The 19,132-nt window shown below is 56.4% G+C and overlaps 1 protein-coding gene across 1 annotated transcript in view; it reads left to right on the top strand.

Moving 5' to 3' along the window:
* LOC117644002 (RYamide receptor-like) overlaps positions 1 to 19,132 on the top strand; it is a 52,739-nt gene that overhangs the window by 30,018 nt on the left and 3,589 nt on the right. Inside the window, exons 4-6 of the mRNA XM_034383188.1 lie at positions 1,519 to 1,667; positions 13,225 to 13,343; positions 15,413 to 15,630. Coding sequence (XP_034239079.1) covers positions 1,519 to 1,667; positions 13,225 to 13,343; positions 15,413 to 15,630 — 486 coding nt within the window. The remainder of the gene's footprint in view (positions 1 to 1,518; positions 1,668 to 13,224; positions 13,344 to 15,412; positions 15,631 to 19,132) is intronic.

Raw genomic sequence — 19,132 nt, 5'->3', positions numbered from 1 at the left:
TGCCGTTTCATTCCGTTGTACTTGAGCACGGCGATGTGAGAAGCGAAATCGGTTTGTGAACGCCCCGCGTCCGTAGTGCTCCGCGTGTTCGGCGCGTAGAGCAGTGAGGTTTGTAAAACGTCATGCCGGAGGAATCTCCACCCGTATCACCGGGGCTGATCTCTCTCCTTCCTTCTCCCTCCTCTCCCCTCCCCGCCGCTCGTCACCGTCACGATGCCAAATCACGCCCATCCCGACACAGTCTGGCCCGCCCTGCCCTCCGGCCCCGGAAATGTCATAATGTCAACTCCAGTAATTGAATCTCGGCATTTTTTCCCTCAGTCTGCGCTCGTCGGCAGCGCGTCTCGCTGCGGGCTGATCCCGATCCCGATCGCTGCTTGTCTCTCTCGCACTCACTTCCTCGCAGACACTGTTCGGTCGGCCAGGCGGCACTGTGTCTCACTTTTTTCCATCCCCCCGAACGGGACGCACTCCGCGTTCGCCTCTCTCCGCACCAAATCATCCCTCCCGGGATCCCGCCCCGCAGCGCCGTGACGTCACTGCGACGCCACGGCCTCGGAGAGAGCTCTCAGCGATGTGGCGTCGGAGAGTCGCCGCGGACGTGCGCGCCGAGTCGCACTGTCTTCCCTCGCTGTTTCGTTCGCGTCGCGTCGAGACGACAAAATCACGGTGCCCTACACCGTAGGCTCTGACTCCGAACAGTGCGTTTCGTTCGCTGTCTCTCTCGCACCCACTGGGCGAGACCGTCACGACAGTGTACTGACCAGGCGCACCAGGTCGAAGAGGTCTCGCGGCAATGAAACGATTTGCCACACCACCCCTGAAAAGGTCAGACAAAACGACTTGCAAACCTTTTTTCCAGTTTTCGTCAGAGTCCGCAACATGACTCTCCGAACATGACCGCTGCGCGGCCCAGGCCGAGGCTCCGGCCATCAGCGTCACAATGTGACACGAGTAGCTGGGAAGTGCGAGACGGTGGTGGCCCACCGAGCTGCATTCCGGAGTCTCTGTCTCTCTCGCACGCGCACGGGCCGCCGCGAGAGTGCGACCGAGACGGACAGCGACGGAACGGTGTCCTGGAGGCGGTTCGGTGGGGTGGCGAGGTTGAATGCTTTCTGTCGACGTCACGGTGACGCCAGTCCTAGTGCACTACACTGGGCGACGGCGTTCGCGCCCTGTTTTTGTTTCACTACCCGAGGGAAAGGGAGGGGTGGGGGGTCGGCTACCGGTTCACCCTAAATTGAAGGCCGGAAAGCGGCAGCCGCGCCGCAAAGAGACGAGAGAACGAGACACTCCTCTGGGAACTCCCCCCCCCCCCCCCGGCCGGTCGGCAGGTTAGAGTCGGCTGTTGCCTCGGCCCGACACAAAAGGCATATGGGTGCATATGCGCCGCAATTATCAGTGGTTCGTCCCACCACGCCCCGCCCCGCCCCGCCACACCAAGCCTCGCCACGCTCCGTATGGCTCACGTCGCACCGCTGCGCCCCGCCCCTGAGGCCATGTCTCTTTTGTCCGCAGTTCCAGGCCGCCCTGCTCCAGCGCTGGATCCTGCCCAACTTCATGTGCCCGTTCTGCCCGTTCGTGCAGGTGCTGACCGTCACCGTCAGCGTGTTCACGCTCACGGCCATCGCCATCGACCGCCACCGCGCCATCCTCAACCCCCTCAGGTGAGCCACTGCATTGTTCACGCTCTCGTCCGTCACTGAAAGACAACAAACAACAACAACAACAAAACGTCAATGCGTGCGAGAGTTTTAACTAAGCTGGAGTTTTCAAAGGCTGACTCGAGGAAAAAACTACAGTTTAAAAAAATCTCATTCAACGAACGTTAATGAAAGCAGATGATACTCGTTTGGTTTTCTTATACGGGGTAGTACGCGGGATCATTCCAAAGATAGTATTTAAAATTGTGTATGAAACAAAATACACAGACCCGAGTGAGCTGCTGAGCGATTCCGAAGAGTCGTTTCGTCGCTCTGTCTCTCTCGCACTCATGGGGCACTCCGTAAGGGTGCGAGAGAGACAGAGCGACAAAGCGATCTTCTGAATCACTCGGCTGGCCGGTGTTGGTACTAGCCGTGCCGAGCTGTGGCTTGCACCGCACGCCGCCGAGCCCCAGCGAGCGCCCCAGGCCGGGCCGAATCGGGAGGCATTGTTGCGCGATACTCCGCGTCGTGGCAGGCGGGGAGGGATTGTCAATGCGAGGAGGAGGTGCCATTGTTGACGCCCGGTGCCGCTGGCGCTGTACCGCGGAGGGATTGTCGAATTCCGCGCAGGCTGCGCCTCATTGCCAGCCAGCCAGCCAGCCACACGCACCAGCCCGCCCCGGCCGCCAGCCCCTAATATTGTTAGGATACGCGCTTGGTTTCTGGACTCGAGAGTAAAAGCACGCTGACACCTTCATTTGTGTATAGTAGTTTTAAGTATGTTTCAAGTGTGAAGGTATCATCTGCTAAAAAGTAAAATGAAGTTTTTTCTTCTTTTACCTTTTTGGGGGCCATTTAGCCCTGCGAATGAATCCCGGCGCCGGCCCGGTTTTCAGATTGAGTGCCTCGGCGGACTGCCGGCGGCTCGGCAGACCGGCGCCAGCCACCCGAATCTGTTGACCATCCCTCACTCAGTTGGGTCGGCCTGATAAGTTTACGGCCTCAAGGACCAGCAGCAGCAGCCGAGGGCTGAGCCGCCGCCGCTCTGCTGCCGCCCCCCACTCCGCCCCCCACTCCCCCCACTCCACTCCACTCTCTCTCCCGCGCAGATACCGCCAATCCCAGGAGAGTCTCTTCTCAGGCCCGGTCGGTATGCGTCCCGCTTTGCGCGCCGTCTTGCGTGCTGAAGCACTCCCACGGCATTGCGCTGAGGGAGTAGGGGGCGGGGGAGGGTGGCGGCGCCAGGGGCGCTGGGGACACCGTCGGCCGCATTGCCTTGCATCGGGGATGCATTTCTCGGAGTCAGGGCTCCAGAAGATTCAAACTCAAGAACCAAAAACTGTACCTAGAAGTCGAGGGGCAAAAACTCGCGCAATCATGTGTACACGGCCCCCGAAATCACACGCGAATCATTGAGAATCACGCGAAATCAAGCAATCCGAAATCAGCCAAAATCACTAAAATCGACCGAAATTAGGCAGAATCACACGAAACCAGGCCAAATCAGTCCGAAATCATTTCTTTCCGAACACAATCACACGCAATCACGCTCAACATCACCCTGGTGCGTCGCGAAATAAGGCAAAATCAGCCATGAAATCAATTAAAACCATGCGCAATCATTGCGTTTTCCGAATCATGTGTACACGAAAATCCCGAGTTTTTGCCCCCTCGCTAGAAGTATTCTTTCAAGATTTTGCCGAAATTAATCCGAATACTGGGTCGCGTGCGGGCACGGTAACGCGCTGTGGCATTGAACCCGATTGAACCACTGTGAAATTCGCTGGATTTTGGATGTCGAGAGAGTGGCGGGGCGCGTCTTCCGAACAGTGCAGTACCCGTGTCACCGGTGTCACACCTCAGCCGAGACTCGGCCCCGGCTCCATCCGGGCGAAAAAGGACGGCAGAGCTCGGGGACAGACCGCACGGCCGCAGGGCCTGACCTTCCCCCACCCCACCTCCACCTCGAGGAGGAGCGGACTGATGGAAGCCTGCGCGCATATCGGACCACCCGCGGCGGGCGCCACTTGTGCGAATAGCCCCCTCTAGCATCCCCCCCCCCCCACACACCGACCGCAGCTACGCCGCCGCCCGGAGATGTACACTGGGCCGAGCGGGCAACAGCTGTTCGCGCATGACTACAGTGGCGGGCCGCGCGGGCCGCGGTGGAGGCATATGGCCCATTTCTGCTTGGCTACGAGTTGAGGGCGGGCTGGCTGCCCGGCTGGCTGCCCGGCTGGCTGCCCGGCTGGCTGCCCGGCTGGCCGCTGGCGGGGCTGGCAGGGCTGGCAGGCCGGCGGCGCTGGCGAAGGCGATGTTTGTGTCAGTGTTATGGCGAGGAATAACGAGAAACACAGTTTTATGACGAGGTCGGCACGTTCTCATCGTTGCTCGCCGCGTTCCGTTCCGCGCCACTCGCCGAATTCCCTTCGACGCAAAAAGGCATCGCGGCAACGCACAACGCACGTGTCGGAAGTTGAGAGCAAGGAGAGGGCGAGGCTAACAGTTGCCTCTGCCGCCAAACTGTTTCCACACCAGCAACGACGCCAGACGGGGGCGGTTGGTTGGTCGGGCTGGACCCGTAACGGGCTCGCTGGCTTGCTCGCTCCACAAATGACCCCACTTCGGCCGTGCACTAAACTAGGCATCTCTCTGGGGCCGTCCACGTCACCGGCACGCCGCGGCAGTGTGTGTGACCCCACTGGAGGGGCCGCCCCCGCCCCCACCCCCACCCCCAGGGAGCGGAGCGCCGTGGATCCCTCTGCAGACTCCACTTACCAGTAGTGTGTACCCAGTAGTGAGTCACCACTGGCAGGCACCACCTTCGCAGCTTTTAAACAGGGGTGACGACGAACCACTGCCTACAAGGACCTGCCGTGACTGCTGCGAAAAATCGTTTTGCAGTGCATCAGCAGAAGCTGAGCCGGGCGCGGAACGTTTTCTTGGCCAATTGGTGAACCTTGATGAATTTTACAAAGTAGGGTTCTTATTGGTGGATCCGCTTTCCTAACGGTGTAGGAGCACCGACCCAACCGGAAAAGACGTCGCACACGAAAAAAAAGGGGGGGCAGCGGGATCGCTGTTTACAGTGCAAGCACAGCAATTCCGAGGCGGGGCCGCACACACGCTGCAGCGAGAAACAGAGAAGAGCAAATAAGGGAGGGTGGGGCACCTAGTGACACTTTTTGGATTTTGGCACTCACTCCGATACTGTGCGAGAAATGAATCTGCTTACACCTCAGAAGGTTGCTTTGATCCTTCCTTGATCGCAAAAAGATGTTGTGGCGTTTTGACAACACCTATTTCTATTATTTACATAGCTTCCCGCAGACCTCTGCACTTGTCACTTGGTGCCCCAGCCCGGGGCACCTAGTGACAGGTCATATAACTCACGTTACCAGCATAGAGCGACGCTCCAGCTAATTGAAAATTATCTGTTTTAGACTCTTTAAGCTTTTTAAATATCAAACCATTCTGAACGGCGCCATTTTTTTCCAAGAAACTGCATTTTACTACATTGCCAATCAAATTGAATGTTCTACGAAATTGTCGTACAAATTAGTCTCATTCATGTTTCGTTGTGTGACAATCGGTGACAATTTACTTCGTGGTTGCCAAATCGATGTTTTGAAACGTTTAAATCGTTGAAATACGGTAAACAGAGTGTGTCTGTCACTACCTGCCCCGGGGGCTCATTTCCGTTCAAAATTTGATATTAAAGAAATGAAATCAGATGTTTGAGCTGGTTCAGCGAAAACAACTTACTAAAGGTCCTTATTATTGATTAAAAGTGCCAGAACGATCGGCAGAGCCGTGTACTGGAAGAATGGCGAGAAAACATTTTGTAAAAAAAAGTCGTAAAATCTGTGATTTTGAGTAACTATTTTTTTGCTTTTATTCTAGGGGCTAACATATTTTGTTCAAAGTCTCACTTTCACTTGAACATGATTCCACAGCACAAGACCTTTAGATAAGCCACCTCAAGGTGTCTGAAAGTGCCATAGGGTGGCCAGGGCACCCCTGTGTCACTAGGTGCCCCTGCCCCTGTCACTAGGTGCCCCATCCTCCCTTACGAAAACAAAGTTTCGGGCATATTGAAAATGGTTCAGGTCGTAGTCGCCCGAAACGATTCTATTTTCCTTTTCTTTTTTTCCACGAGTGTGGCAAGTGGCGGCTTTTCCAGCGAAAGAGCAGTCATACCCGGGGCCGTGACACGCACACCTCACCTGTGCAAACGCCGCTCCCTCACACGAACCGGCTATAAACGCCGCTTTCGTCGCCCTGTCTCTCCCGCACGCAACGGGGTGCCATGTGCGTGCGAGAGAGACAGCGCGCTGCTTCGGAGGCAGGCCGCTGCTCGCGTTTAGACCCGGCAAACACGCTGTAATTTCCGCGTCAGGCTGAAGGTGAGGTTTAAGAATGGAAGTCTGAGGACAGCGCCAGAGGGCACGCGGGGAACGCGCTGCCAAGCTAGGCCGCCATAGGCCGCCGGGCCCGACCGCGGAGGCCTCACAGCGCATTTCAGGGCGACCGCGGAGGGGAGGGGAGGGGGAAGGAAGGGAGTGGAGGGGGGAGCACTTCCGTCTTGTGTGCGGGCTTTATTTCATTTCCGCTGCCTCCGCGCGCCGCGCCCCCTGCCGGCCAATCCGATCACTTCCATGGCATCGCGCTGCGACCCGACTTTTATTATTTACGGTCCGCGGGTCCACGGCGAGCCCAGGCCGGCAGCCCCGCCAGCCCCGCCAGGGAGGCAGCAATATCTCCGATCGACGAAAGACGATGGCGTGTTTTATCGGGGTATTAAGGGGCGCCCTGAAGCCTCCCAGAGGGAGTAGGCCAGCACTATAGGTCGTCTGACGGTCAACTCTTGACTTTGTGCGAGGGAGAAAAAAATTGAAGGGTTACTATGTCAGCCTCCATATTATATTTCTTATCGTGCATTCATCTCGAGACAAGCTCTTCAGGCTCAACTCTGTGGTTGATAGTCAGGCTATTCCCCCTGCTGCTCGCCCGTCGCGTTTAAGGGATACTAACCTCCCTGCGTGGGCGGTGGGCGTTCCCTCGATAGATCGGAAAATGATCGCCGTCGCGGGGCGTCGAACCCGGGGCTGCAGTATAAATCCAGGAGGACAGGTTGGAGCGACCGCCGGTACCGCAGCGCGAGCACCTCGCCTGGGGCGCACAGTGGGCCAGAAGACCGTGGAGGCGGCCAAAACTCTAGACGCGTTTTGAGCTCCAGAGTCGCTAAATGGGACTCGAACCGAACGTGTGACCCCACCAATGGATTGCTCTCCGAACGAGGAATCCATTGGTGGGGTCACACGTTCGGTTCGAGTCCCATTTAGCGAATCTGGATCTCAAAATGCGTCTAGAGTTTTGGCCGCCTCCACCGGCTTCTGGCCCACTGTGGGGCGGGGCCGACCCGTGGCGTGACGGTTCCGAAGGATGTCTCTGTCGCACTCGCAGGGCGCCCCGCCACGGTGCGAGAGAGACAGAGTGTCGAAGCGACGGGAGGCCCTCCGCTTCGGCTCCGCTGCAGCTGGCGTGCGTGGCTTGCGTGCGCGCGTCGGGATGAACGCGGATAGATCAAGTTTTCTGATGTACGAGCTACCGGCTCCGGTGGAGGGGGGTTGCGGGGCGCGGGGCGAGCGAAGGCTAGCATCTGGGGCGGGCCTGTGTTGCACGAGGAGTGACTGCGCCCTTCCCTGCTGCGGCTATATCACGAGGCGGTGAGGTGGCCGCGTGGTAGACTAGCGCGCAGATGCGTGAGACTACACGATGCAGGGTGTGCCAAGGACCTTTGCCTTGCATCTCTTCCATCACTGAAAAAAAAATATACAAACACAAAAATTTTTTACTGTGGGCTCGGAAACGGTATGGAAACTTCCGTACAGCCTCTCCGCTGTCCCAATGGAATCATCCCTTGAAAACGAAACTGCCTGGGGACCAGACTTTCTGCCTCTGCCCTACTTGGTCTGTCCTTTTGAGTGATAACAAAAACGATATCAGTGTGATGAACTTAGGACCGTTCTGTACACACAGAGTCTGATTTGCCAGTGCGGGGGTCGCCACGTGGCGGGTGGCTAATACGAGTTTCGAGCAAAATTTGAAACTTGGCTGAGAAAGGCCGGTGCCCAACACGTGTGGGTTTTTCATATTCCACCACACTCGCCCACACCACCCACATGGCGCGCCTCCGCCGTAACCTCGGGCCTGCGCAGGCTGCGGAGCTGGAGCGGTGTTTCGCAGGTCTGGGGTGGAACTCTAGCTGTAACCTTATGAAAAATCATGGCGCTCCTGAAGTAAACAAGACTAGATTCCATAGGCAGTCACGGCCAGCGCGGCGTCAACATCACTCTGCCGCTGTCGAGTCCGACCAAGTTTGCGATACCTCATGATCCTGCTTTATCGTCGCCGGGCTTTTCTCGCGCTCGCTCACACCTCCACGGGACACCCCACGAGTGGGAGAGAGACGCAGCGACACTGCTCGCTGCTTGCGGTCGGTTCGTGCTGTGCTAGCGGTCTGGTCACCATACACGTCAGCGCCACGGCCCAGGGACCGAGTCTATCTGTCTGGCACAAGGGCTGCACTGCGTGCCACTGCATTACGCCACTCTAGAGCGTCACACAGTCACCAGCGAGGCGCGCCGGCTCCCAGTGTAGTGGCAATTTCAGCGGGCGTGGGCGCGTGGTCTGGTGGATGGCGTGGTGGATGAGGCGTGGCGGTTTGGGGCGTGGCGGTTTGGGGCGTGGCGGTTTGGGGCGTGGCGGTTTGGGGCGTGGCGGTTTGGGGCGTGGCGGTACGCTCCCTTGCAGGTGGCATCTAGGCGCGGCTCACACCGGCACGCTCGGTGTGGTTTTGTACAAAGGGAAGGCCCGGGCCAGGCCTAGGCCCAGCCCGCGCTCGACTAGGCCCAGGCCTAATTGAACACGGCTTGCCGCGATAATTACAGTGCACGCACGTCACGCGGCTACATGTGCGTGACGACATGCCGGCCGCATGCCGCGTCCCATTAAAACGCGAAAACTAAGCCGGTTCGATATCTCGAAATGTCGATATCGGATATGGATACTGATTACACGCACAGCGGGCTTCCCTCCTCGTCGGTGCACCGAGTGCCCGGCAAACGCAAAGCAGCCATTATTTGGATCCGTTTCTCAGTGCTGCGCGATGCAAATATCCACCATCAGGCTGAGATCCATCTCCGTGTTGTCGAGAACCTGGTTAAATCGACGGCGATCCCTCTTTTATAAATTACCAACTTTTCTGTGATGTCATGCTCTAGATTCTCGAACGAGGAAAATGCTTAATAGGAACTTCTAAGTGAACCGTGCCAAAGCAGGGTTTTTTTTTCGTAGCGCTCTGTGAGGGAGAGGCGGGTTTGTTGCTGGAAAACCGTATACCTGTGGCGCGCCGCACGCCCTCTTTGGCAAGGCTGCCGTTCCGGCCCGGGCGCTCGGCTCGGCTCGGCTCGGCTCGGCTCGGCTCGGCTCGGCTCGGCTCGGCTCGGCTCGGCTCGGCTCGGCTCGGCTCGGCTCGGCTCGGCTCGGCTCGGCTCGGGCTCGGCTTTGGCTCGTCCTGGCTCCAGGCAGCCTCACGCGCTCCTGCACATATTGGTAGAACGAGGCTAAAGTGGTCCTCCGCTGCACAGCGCCGCAGACATAATGCGCCCTCATAAGCCGTCCCAGCCCGTCGCTCCGTCTCTCTCGCACTCGAGGGGCGACTCGTGCGGGTGCGAGAGAGACGACACGAGGCACTGTTCGGAACCACCCTGAAGCAGCCTCGCCCTTCGCTGCATGCTTTGGCCAGCAGGGCTCCAGGCAAAATGGCCCCACAAGTCCGCCCGAAGTAGGACCGCTCGGGACCGTAGCCGCGCCGATCCGTGACGTTCCCCGCCAAAGCGCTCAAGCCCTACAAAGGAGCACTTTGTAGCTCCGCAATTTGGTGGAGGGACCCTGGTACCTGTTAAGCCTCCGCATAGCCGGGACGTGGCAATGTCCCATCTCTCTCTCATCAACGTGGGCGAGTAAAAATGCGAAGCGCATAGGTCAAGAGGTGAAGCAGTGTGCTTGCACTCTACAAAAAATGTCCTGTCAACGCCGTTAATTTATTACCAATGTTTGCTGTTATGCAATTCACGGCGTTTGCTGTGAACTAGTTCACGGCGTTCACTGTGATCTCGGTTACAGTGTTCACTGTGATCTGGCCACAGTAAACGCCGTGAATTGGAGCCTGATTTGCAGTACTTCGGTGCTATCAGCGGCGTCAAACTCACAGTGTTTACTGGGGACCAGATCACAGTGAACACCGCGAACAAGATCACAGTGAATCGTGTGAGCAGATCACAGTAAACGCTGTGAATTGACCTACAGTGAAAACTGGTAATAAATTAACGGCATTTACAGGACATTTTTGGTAGAGTGTGCGGCTGCTGCCTTGCCTTTGAAAACGATGCTCCTTGTCAGGCACATTTTTTCATCCCGAGGGCAGCGCTGGCGCAGACAGTGCATGCAGCTCATGTGCGCCCCGCCAAAGGTCCACACGCGGGAGGGAAGTGTGTACTCTGCGGAGCGCCCGCCGCGGCTCCCAACGCGGCGCTGCACAGTGGGCCAGAAGACCGGCGCAGCGGCCAAAACTCTAGACGCGTTTTGAGCTCCAGAGTCGCTAAATAGGACTCGAAACGTTCGTGTCACCCCACCAATGGATTGCTCTCAGAACGAGGAATCCATTGGTGGGGATACACGTTCGTTTTAAGTCGTATTTAGCGACTCTGGAGCTCAAAACGCGTCTAGAGTTTTGGCCGCTGCGCCGGTCTTCTGGCCCACTGTGCGCTGTGGCTGCCGGGCCCTGCCGTCTAGACGGCGGGGGAGTTCATCAACGTCTGTTCAGAGCTCGTGCCAAGTGATAATTTCTGCTGGAGACGTCGCCTGTCCCGGGAGCGACGCGGCAGCGCCTCTTCACACGGCCTCCACAGTGTGCCGTCCGTCCCCCACCCGCGCCTTTTTGGGGGCCAAACTTCCCTCTCAGTGCCGTTGCTGTCGCTGGTCCAATCCACCTGATCCGGTCGGCCGGCCCGGTCCGTCGCTCTGTCTCTCTCGCACCCAAGGGGAAATAACTCTGAATTTCGGTGTACAAATGAATGAATTTCGTGAATTTCTTGAATTTCAGTGAACTTTTTGGAATTTTATTGAATTTTGTTGAATTTCAGTGAATTTTTTACGAATTTTGGTGAATTTTATTGAATTTCTATGAATTACTTTGAATTTTTTTAATGAATTTTTGCGAATTTTGCTGAATTTTAATGAATTTCTATGAAATACTTTGAATTTTGTGAATTTTAAAGAATTTTTGAATTTTGGGGAATTTTAAGAATCTTCTTGAATTTTAATGAATTTTTGTGAACTTTAATGAATTTTGGTGAATTTTAATGAAATTTGGTGAAGTTTTTGCAATATTTCAGTGAAATTTTAATGATTTTTTTTGAATTTTAATGAATTATTTTGAATTTTAATGAATTTTTTTGAATTTTAATTCAAGTGTACATTTTTTTCTGAAGTTATTTCCCCTTGCTCGCACCCTTGCGGGACGCCCCGTGCGGGCGAGAGAGACAGCGCTGTTCGGCCCCGCGGCCTACCGTTGCGAGACTGGTTTAAGAAGTTGAGGACTCGCGGTCACTGGAGCCGCCTGCCTCCTGCCCGCCTGGCCAACCGGTTGGCCTTTGACGCAAGGGGCAAAGGTTGAGGGTTTATTTTGTTGGAGCGATCGCTCCGCCGCTTGACCGAACCGGCGGTGCTCCAGGCTGCGTAGCTGGACCCCGTGGCCGTGGCACTCAAGGAAGTGCACCTCTTCACCCTAAAATCAGAAAACATAACAATTTTTCACAGTTTTCGCTTAACTGAAAAGACTGAGGTAAATGTCGTCGAAAGTCGCCCAACGAACTGCAACTGCAACGAAGTGGCAACCGCTTTCACAGTTGTTGTACTTTTGTTTGGGAGTTTAATAAAACGGCCATTGACTGCCAGAGTCAGAGAGAGCAATCCTCTGGCAAAGGGCTGCAACGAATTATGTAATAATTCCCACTGACAAGGGTGGCTCTGGCTCGTCCTGGCCGCAGAGTTTCGAACCCCGCCACTAGCGAACCTCGAGCAACGTCGATTCATGCCCGTGCCGTGCGGGCGGCAAAGGCAATATCTATCGGTGGCACTTTTTCTGAACATGCACCAGCCTCGGTGCCGTCGCGTAGCTCGCAGGCTGTGGTCTCGCGGGGCCGAAGAGAGGCACGATGAGCTATAAAAAGTAGCAGTTTAACCATTGTTTTTTCAGAGTTTGCTTGTGTACTGCATAACCCTCGTGGTTCCGAATTGTTTATCTTCTGGCCAGCCTTGCCACGCTCCGCTCCACTGCCTTGCCACGAATTCGGCACAGAATGATCCATTTTCCTCCTCCGTGTCGTCCGTGCTTTCGAATAATAAACGAGGGAAAAGGCGAGTTGATCCGCGGCGTCGATTCCACGCCACGACGCTCCGCGACCAAGGCGGCGCGGCGGAGCGTGCTGCGTGCCATCGCGCGCGGCACGGCGCGCCAAGGAAAACCGCGAGATTAATCTAAAAACCGATGCGAGGTCTGATGGAGGAAAATTCCTTCCGCGGCTTCCACGAATTCGTCCCCACCCCAGCCCCCCGCCCTCGTGTGCTGCGCGTCCTCGTCGCTGCTGAGCCCCCTCCCCCTCCTCCCCGCGACGCTTGTTGCATCGCGGTGCGTAATCGGAGGGTGCCCGCCCCGCCCCGCCGGCCCCGCCGGCCCCGCCCCACTGGACTCGGTTTGGCCGCACAAAGCGCCCTGCGCAGCCGTGCCGAACCGTCCCCGTCTCTCTCGCGCCCTCCGCGGGACGCCCCGTGAGTGCGAGAGAGACGGGGCACTGCACAGTGGGCCAGAAGCCGGTGGAGGCGGCCAAAACTCCAGACGCGTTTTGAGCTCCAGAGTCGCTAAATGGGACTCGAACCGAACGTGTGACCCCACCAATGGATTGCTCCCCGAACGAGGAACCCATTGGTGGGGTCACACGTTCGGTTCGAGTCCCATTTAGCGACTCTGGAGCTCAAAACGAGACTAGAGTTTCGGCCGCCTCCACCGGCTTCTGGCCCACTGTGCACTGTTCGGAGGCAGCCTGCCGAGGACGTGTTGGGCCCCGGCAGCGTCCGGTGTGGCCGTGGCGTGGCGCGGCATGGCGTGGCGCGGCCGGGGAGGGCGACGAGGGTGGCGAGGGCTCGGCGGCCCCGACTCGCTCGGCTGGCCTCGACTGGCCTCGGCCCTCTTCCGGCCGCAGCCAATTATGTCGGACGACAGGCCGAGGAGGCATCGCGGGCAACGCCTCGTCGAGCGCCGCCACCACCGGCTGCGGAAAAAAAAACGCCGCCGCCGCCAGTGAACGCACAATAAACTTATTTTTGAAAATTTATGGTGGTTAACGATCACGGGGCTGAAAGCAAACTGAAAGAATCCTGAGCCAGTTCGAGAGTCATTACTCACGCCATTGTGACGGTTGATTGTAAGACTCCGGTGGCTCCTCTGTTGCAGCGCGCGGCCGTCCAAGCTCCGGGCCAAGATCAGCATCGCCGTCATCTGGTTGGCGTCGGCGGTGCTGGCCACCCCCATGGCGGCAGCCCTGCGCGTCAGCGAGGTGTCGCACGTCGTGGGTGAGTACAGTGGAGTGGAGTGGCCGTCAGTGCGAGAGAGACGCCGCGGGTGGCTGGGCTGCGCCGGGCTGACCCTTCGGCGCGTCTCTCTCCCACTGCTGGCAGCTCGGCTCGCTCCGTCGCGTCGATGTTTCGACACCACTGTAAGTGCAGCCTTGAGGTGCAGCTGCGGCGCCACCACCACCCCCCACACTCCCCGCGCGCCGCCGGGGCACGGGGCACCGGGGCCAGCAGTGCTTTCGTCGCTCCGCCCCTCTCTTTCTCTCTCTCTCTCTCTCTCTCTCTCTCTCTCTGTCTGTCTGTCTCTCTCTCTCTCTCTCTCTCTCTCTCTCTCTCTCTCTCTCTCTCTCTCTCTCTCTCTCTCTCTCTCTCTCTCCGTTCGGGATCCTACTGGCAGGCTAGCGCCACGCTAATGACTACTTGGCCAAATTTAATTTCTCTCTCCCTCACCCTCGCCCGCCAGCAGCCTGCGCGCCGCCAGCCCGCCAGCCCAGCTGGCAGCCACAACCACAAGCCGCGGAACCGCGGAGGGAGGGGCACGGATTTATTTTCAGTCCCGATGACAGCCAGACGGCCACAAGTACCACCGTCTGGTGGACTGATGGGGCTTCAAATCGACGCGGTCGACAAAAACAACAACAAAAGCAGCAGCAGCAACAACACCGATGGGGGCGACGACAGCGGAAACATCGGCGACACTCACTGGAGGGCGGGACATTAAAGTACTGCTCATGACGGCCCAACTTGCTCCAAAGTGACGCGCGACGCCTTTTTATAGTCCATCCTTTCTTTCTTTCCTGTTGCTGCTGCTTTGTTTGCTCTCCGCGCCGCGGCGCCCGGCAGAGAGACTCGGAGGCACTGGCCGCGCGCCGCGCGGTGTTCTAACAAGCGAAACTTGGGGTCTCCTTCACTCCCGCGCCTTTTGCTTTCGGCTCGCCGCGCTGCCCGCGAGGGGGTGGGGGCGGTGTTGTGTTGATCCGGGCCAGACTGTCGGGTCGGGTAATGCGGCGCTGCCCCCGGAGGCCCAGAGGCCCAGAGGGTTGGCGGCGGTTGGCCGGGTCCCAGTCGGTCCCAGCCGGTCCCAGTCGTCCAGCCCCAGTGCCCCAGTCCATTGACGGCGTACCCACAGTGCCTCTCGGCCCGTCGGCGGCCACCCCGACGGCCTTGTGCTGGTGCCGGGCGGGCTCGCGTGCAGCGCCACGTCGCCTGGGCGTCAAGCAGGCCTCATTTCCCAGTGCGCCCCCGCCCCCCTCCCCCCAGACAGCCGGGCTGTTATTTCTGTCCGTTGGGATTGAGCCGCGCGAAGGGCGAAGGACCTCTCCAGGGCTTGACCACGTGACCGCGTGCAGCGTCGCTCTGTCTCTCTCGCACTGCCCGGCACTGCCGGGGTGGGCCATCGCCGAGCGAGAGAGCGCGACGAGAGCGCCGGTCGCGGAACCGGCCTGCAGGCGGCAGGCCGGCAAAACTGGGGTGGAGTCCGAGTGTTTGTCGAGAGGGAGTGCTGCCGGCCTGTCGGCCTGTCGGCCCCAGTGGTGCGCACGGCCACTACACTCGGATCGGGGCCGCGCCTCAACGTGGTGGCTGTGACGCGGACGGTGTAGCGCCCGAGCAGTGCGGGGTAGGCAACTCCAGTCACGGCCGCGCTGCCGCGCTGGGCGGGCTTGCCTACCCCCGACTCCACAGGCGGTGCAACGCGCGACGCGGCGACGCGGCACTCCCGTCCAAAGCCACCACACCGCCACAGCCACATCGGTGAGCTGAGCCTCCCTGAGCCACGCCAACTTTCGCGAAACACGTTGCCGTCGCCAGCGAGCGCAAGGCGAGCGCAAAGCGTCCCCCATAGAGGCCCCGGTGGCCGCGGGAAGCCCGGACCAAAGCCCGGTCCAAAGCCTGGACCAAAGCCGGCAGCGCCAAAATCGTTTTTCCAGTGGGGGCAGCGCCGCGGCGTTGCTGGCTGTCGCCGCGAAATGACGCTCGACAGTCCGATTCAAAGAGCCCATTAGATTCGGTTTGCGATTCCAAGTCCTCTGGTTCGGTTCTGACTGGGCGTGCTTTTCGGCTCCCCGCAGACGGGCGCACCGTGGAGAAGCCCTTCTGCAGCAACCAGCTCATGTCCAAGGAGGCCATGATGACGTACCGCTCCGTGCTGTGGGTGCTGCAGTACTTCACGCCGCTCTGCATCATCACCTTCGTGTACGCCCGCATGGCGCTGCGCCTCTGGGGGTCCCGGACGCCCGGCACGGCGCACGACACCCGCGACGCCACCATCATGCGCAACAAGAAGAAGGTAAGCGCCTCACAGTGTCGGCTTGTGCCGCAACTTTGTGCAACCCTCGCTCTGCGCCAGCACGCTGCAGAGTCGAAGAGTCACGCCCTGCTTTGTTGCTGTCTCTCTCGCACCCTTACGGGACGCCACACGAGTGCGACGGAGACGGACGTTTTGCGTCTCACACACGACTCCCCGATCCCCGGCGCGCGCCTGGTCCACGCGGATCCTTCGGAAGGACAAGAACGTCACCGGCCCGGCTGCACGTGACGTGGCCACGCCGGCAGCAGTTATTTTTTGTCGCCGCCCGATCGCGCACTCACGGGATGGCCCCCACGCGTGCGAGAGAGACAACAACAAAGCCCTGTTCGGAATCAACCTTCTGGGGCCCCGGGAGAGTCGAGGAGGCCCGCTAGTGGTGTGCGAGCAAGAAGTAAAGGCCTTCGCCGGGGCGGAGAAGTGGGGGGGGGGGGCTGCAGTGGAGATGATTGCGCGGAAGAGTACACGGAGCGTTATCCGAGATGAAGGCGACCAGTGCAGCACAAAGAAAAACCTGCTCTCCGTGGAAAAATTTAGCGAGCACGGAGGGAAGTTCTGGCGCTCCTGGTGAAGCAGGAACCTGACACATGCCCTGGCCTCTATGTTTATTTAGGGCTGCTCTATCTCTACGTGGCTGGCCACGAGTTTTTCGGAAAGCGCGCCAGTCCTGTAAGGCCGCCTTGGGGGTCCTGGGAAGGAGTACACTCTAAATGTAGGGTGCCCAGTAACTGGGCGCCTTTGTCGCCCGCCCCACTTTTTAGGGTGCCAAATGTCGCCCAGTTTCTGGGCACCTTTGTCGCCCAGTCTCGGGGTGGACTAATCATGCAGTAACCGGCCCTCTCCCATGGCAGAGCATGGACAGGTGTCTAGTTCCTGGGCGACTAAGGTGCCCAGATTCTGGGCACCTTTGGCACCTTAGTCGCTGCTGAGCCATGGGTGAAGGCAGGTTCCTTATGGTTTGTCCAACCCAAGACTAGGCGACAAAGGTGCCCAGAAACTGGGCGACATTTGGCGCCCTAAAAAGTGGGACAGGCGACAAAGGCACCCAGTTACTGGGCACCCTACATTTAGAGTGTAGTGGGGGTGGAGGTTGTAGCGACTACACCAAGAGCCCGAATCGAAAGCCTAGAGTCTGTCCCTTCGATTCCAGCTTCGTTCTTGCTACGGACAGCCCGCGAGAAAAAGAAAATAGAAATATTTGGCTTTGACATGTCCGAGTAAACAGATGGTGTTTGGCTCTGTTATTTATCCATAAGCCTGAATCTGGTGAGGGAAATGGATCTTGCCTGTTGACTCCCGGCAGGTCCTCTTCAAAGATGTTGTAGTCGTCGTCGAGTGGGGATGCGATAGGATAAAATAAGAAGGTCCGAACACGTTGAGGGATGTGTGATTACTGGATTTATTCAGGAAACTTGTAAACAGGAAACATGGCATTGGTCACATGACTCGACAGTGCTGCCACTCACGGTGGTGCCAACTTGCGCTACGCTCGAGGGGTCCATCACTTCCCAAAATTTTGTACAGTGATTGGAGATGAAATTGATTGCACTGATTGGAAGTGATTAGAATTGATTGTAATTGATTGGAAATTGATTGGTCCAACAAATAAAAAAGATTGGGGGAAAAAATTTTATACAGGAAGCAGATGAAGGGAAAAACTCGATTTTGACCATTTCTTAGGAGAAAAAAAATGTTAGGAACAACTTAAACTAAACAAAGTAATTTTCAGATGAAAACAAGTTCAAGAAGCGTAAGTTAAATTTTGAGATGAACATCAGGAGTGTCAGGTACTGCAAATGGAATTTCTATGACTGAAAATAGAGTAATCTCAACTTATAGTGGAATTTTGAGACATGGTAAGTGGAACTATGGTGAGGTGAGCAGAAAGTGTTGGTTCCTCTGGTGCATTTATTGGACTTAGCTCTTCTTTCCGTTTAAGTTCTTAAAATGAAAGGGGGTCAGGTGGCCTTGATTCTAGCTTTTAACAGTCGATACATAAAAATACAGGTTGATATATCTCCTCACTGAGAAAACCTAACAAACTATTTTGGGCCTTACAAAGAAAAGTAGTTTGTATGACAAAGTATTTTGAGCATACGTAAGCTTACAAAGAAAATACTTCGTAATTTACGGACTATTTCGTCGTATAACAAAGTATTTTAGTTTGTTATATGTATGCTGAAAATACTTCGTAAGGTTTTAAGAGTGCTATTAAAAATATGTTCAACGGAGCATTTTGACTTTGGTTACGTTGATTCCATTTTCCGCTAAATTGAGAGTGTCAAAGGGGTCAAGTTGAATTATCTTGTTTTAGAAGTGGATTTTCTCCTTAACTTCTAGAAAATGAGTCAAGTAATTTGGTAATGATGCAAACCATTCTAAGGTACAAACAATAATAGAATAAAAACCCAATTTGGAGATAAGTAGAATTATTCCCTTCTTCCGCTTCCAGGATCAAATTACATTACCAACAACGAATGCTGATGCCCTCTTTTCCAAAGAAGATTTTTTAAAATCAGTAGTACTGGCAAGAAAACTTCATTGACAACGGCTTATGTTGTACTGTCTACCTAAAGCAGCTCCAATGTCAGGTTATTTACTTAAACTGTAACGATTTTAATCTTGATTTAAATGATTGCGAACGTGATTGTTGCTGATTTAACGTGATTGGAAATGGATTGGAAACGATTTTAGCGATTGGAATGATTGGAGGTGATTGGAATGATTGGTGATGATTGGAGATGATTGTAGATGATTCGAATCACGATTGTTTTTTTGGGTGTACAGTGATTGGAGGGAGTGATGGACCCCTCGGCTACGCTAGTGCCTACCACAACAAAAGAGGCACGCGTCTCGAGGTTACCATTCCACTCCACCCACTCTGTCCCTCCCGACCAGCTCGGCCCACTCGGCCCTCTCGGCCCTCGTCCCGGGGCACCTTATTGGGCTGCCCATGCCATGCCAAGGGTTGCTGTGCGCTCCTCGATCGGGTCCTTTTTGCATGCGTATCTTCAGAAGGCTAATGGGCAGCAGCCCTGAAAGAGGCATCGCAAATCACTGTCAAAAATAAATAGGAAAAATCGCACGTCACCGCATCTCCGTTGAAAAAAATTATCCGGAAATTAAAATTTATCCAAGGTATTTTTAACCGTGATTTTTCTGGGGAAAAGCTTGGAGAAGAAGACCTGGTGGGCTCCGAGATTTCACCTCTTGTCCAGGATACAGCATGAAACTCGTTTCCTCTCCAATGATTATTTCGCGTGCTTTAACGTGTTGCGCGAGAGGGGCTCTGAGAGGACGGCACGGACCCACTCTCCCCACAGATTAGGCGCGGTCCTTCCAACACACTCTGTGTGTGTTTGTGTGTGTGTGTGTGTGTGCGTGCGCGTGTGTGCTGGAGTGCAAGTGTGTTTTGTCCGACCCATGGGCTTGCTTCAGATTAATCGGTTCAAACAACGCCTCCGCCTCCAACTCCCGTCCTCTG

This window comes from Thrips palmi, unplaced genomic scaffold, assembly GCF_012932325.1.
Source record: "Thrips palmi isolate BJ-2018 unplaced genomic scaffold, TpBJ-2018v1 HiC_scaffold_17, whole genome shotgun sequence".
Classification (NCBI taxonomy): Eukaryota; Metazoa; Arthropoda; class Insecta; order Thysanoptera; family Thripidae; genus Thrips; species Thrips palmi.
Note: the sequence above shows the minus strand (reverse complement) of the source record. Positions and strands in the feature narration are given on the sequence as shown.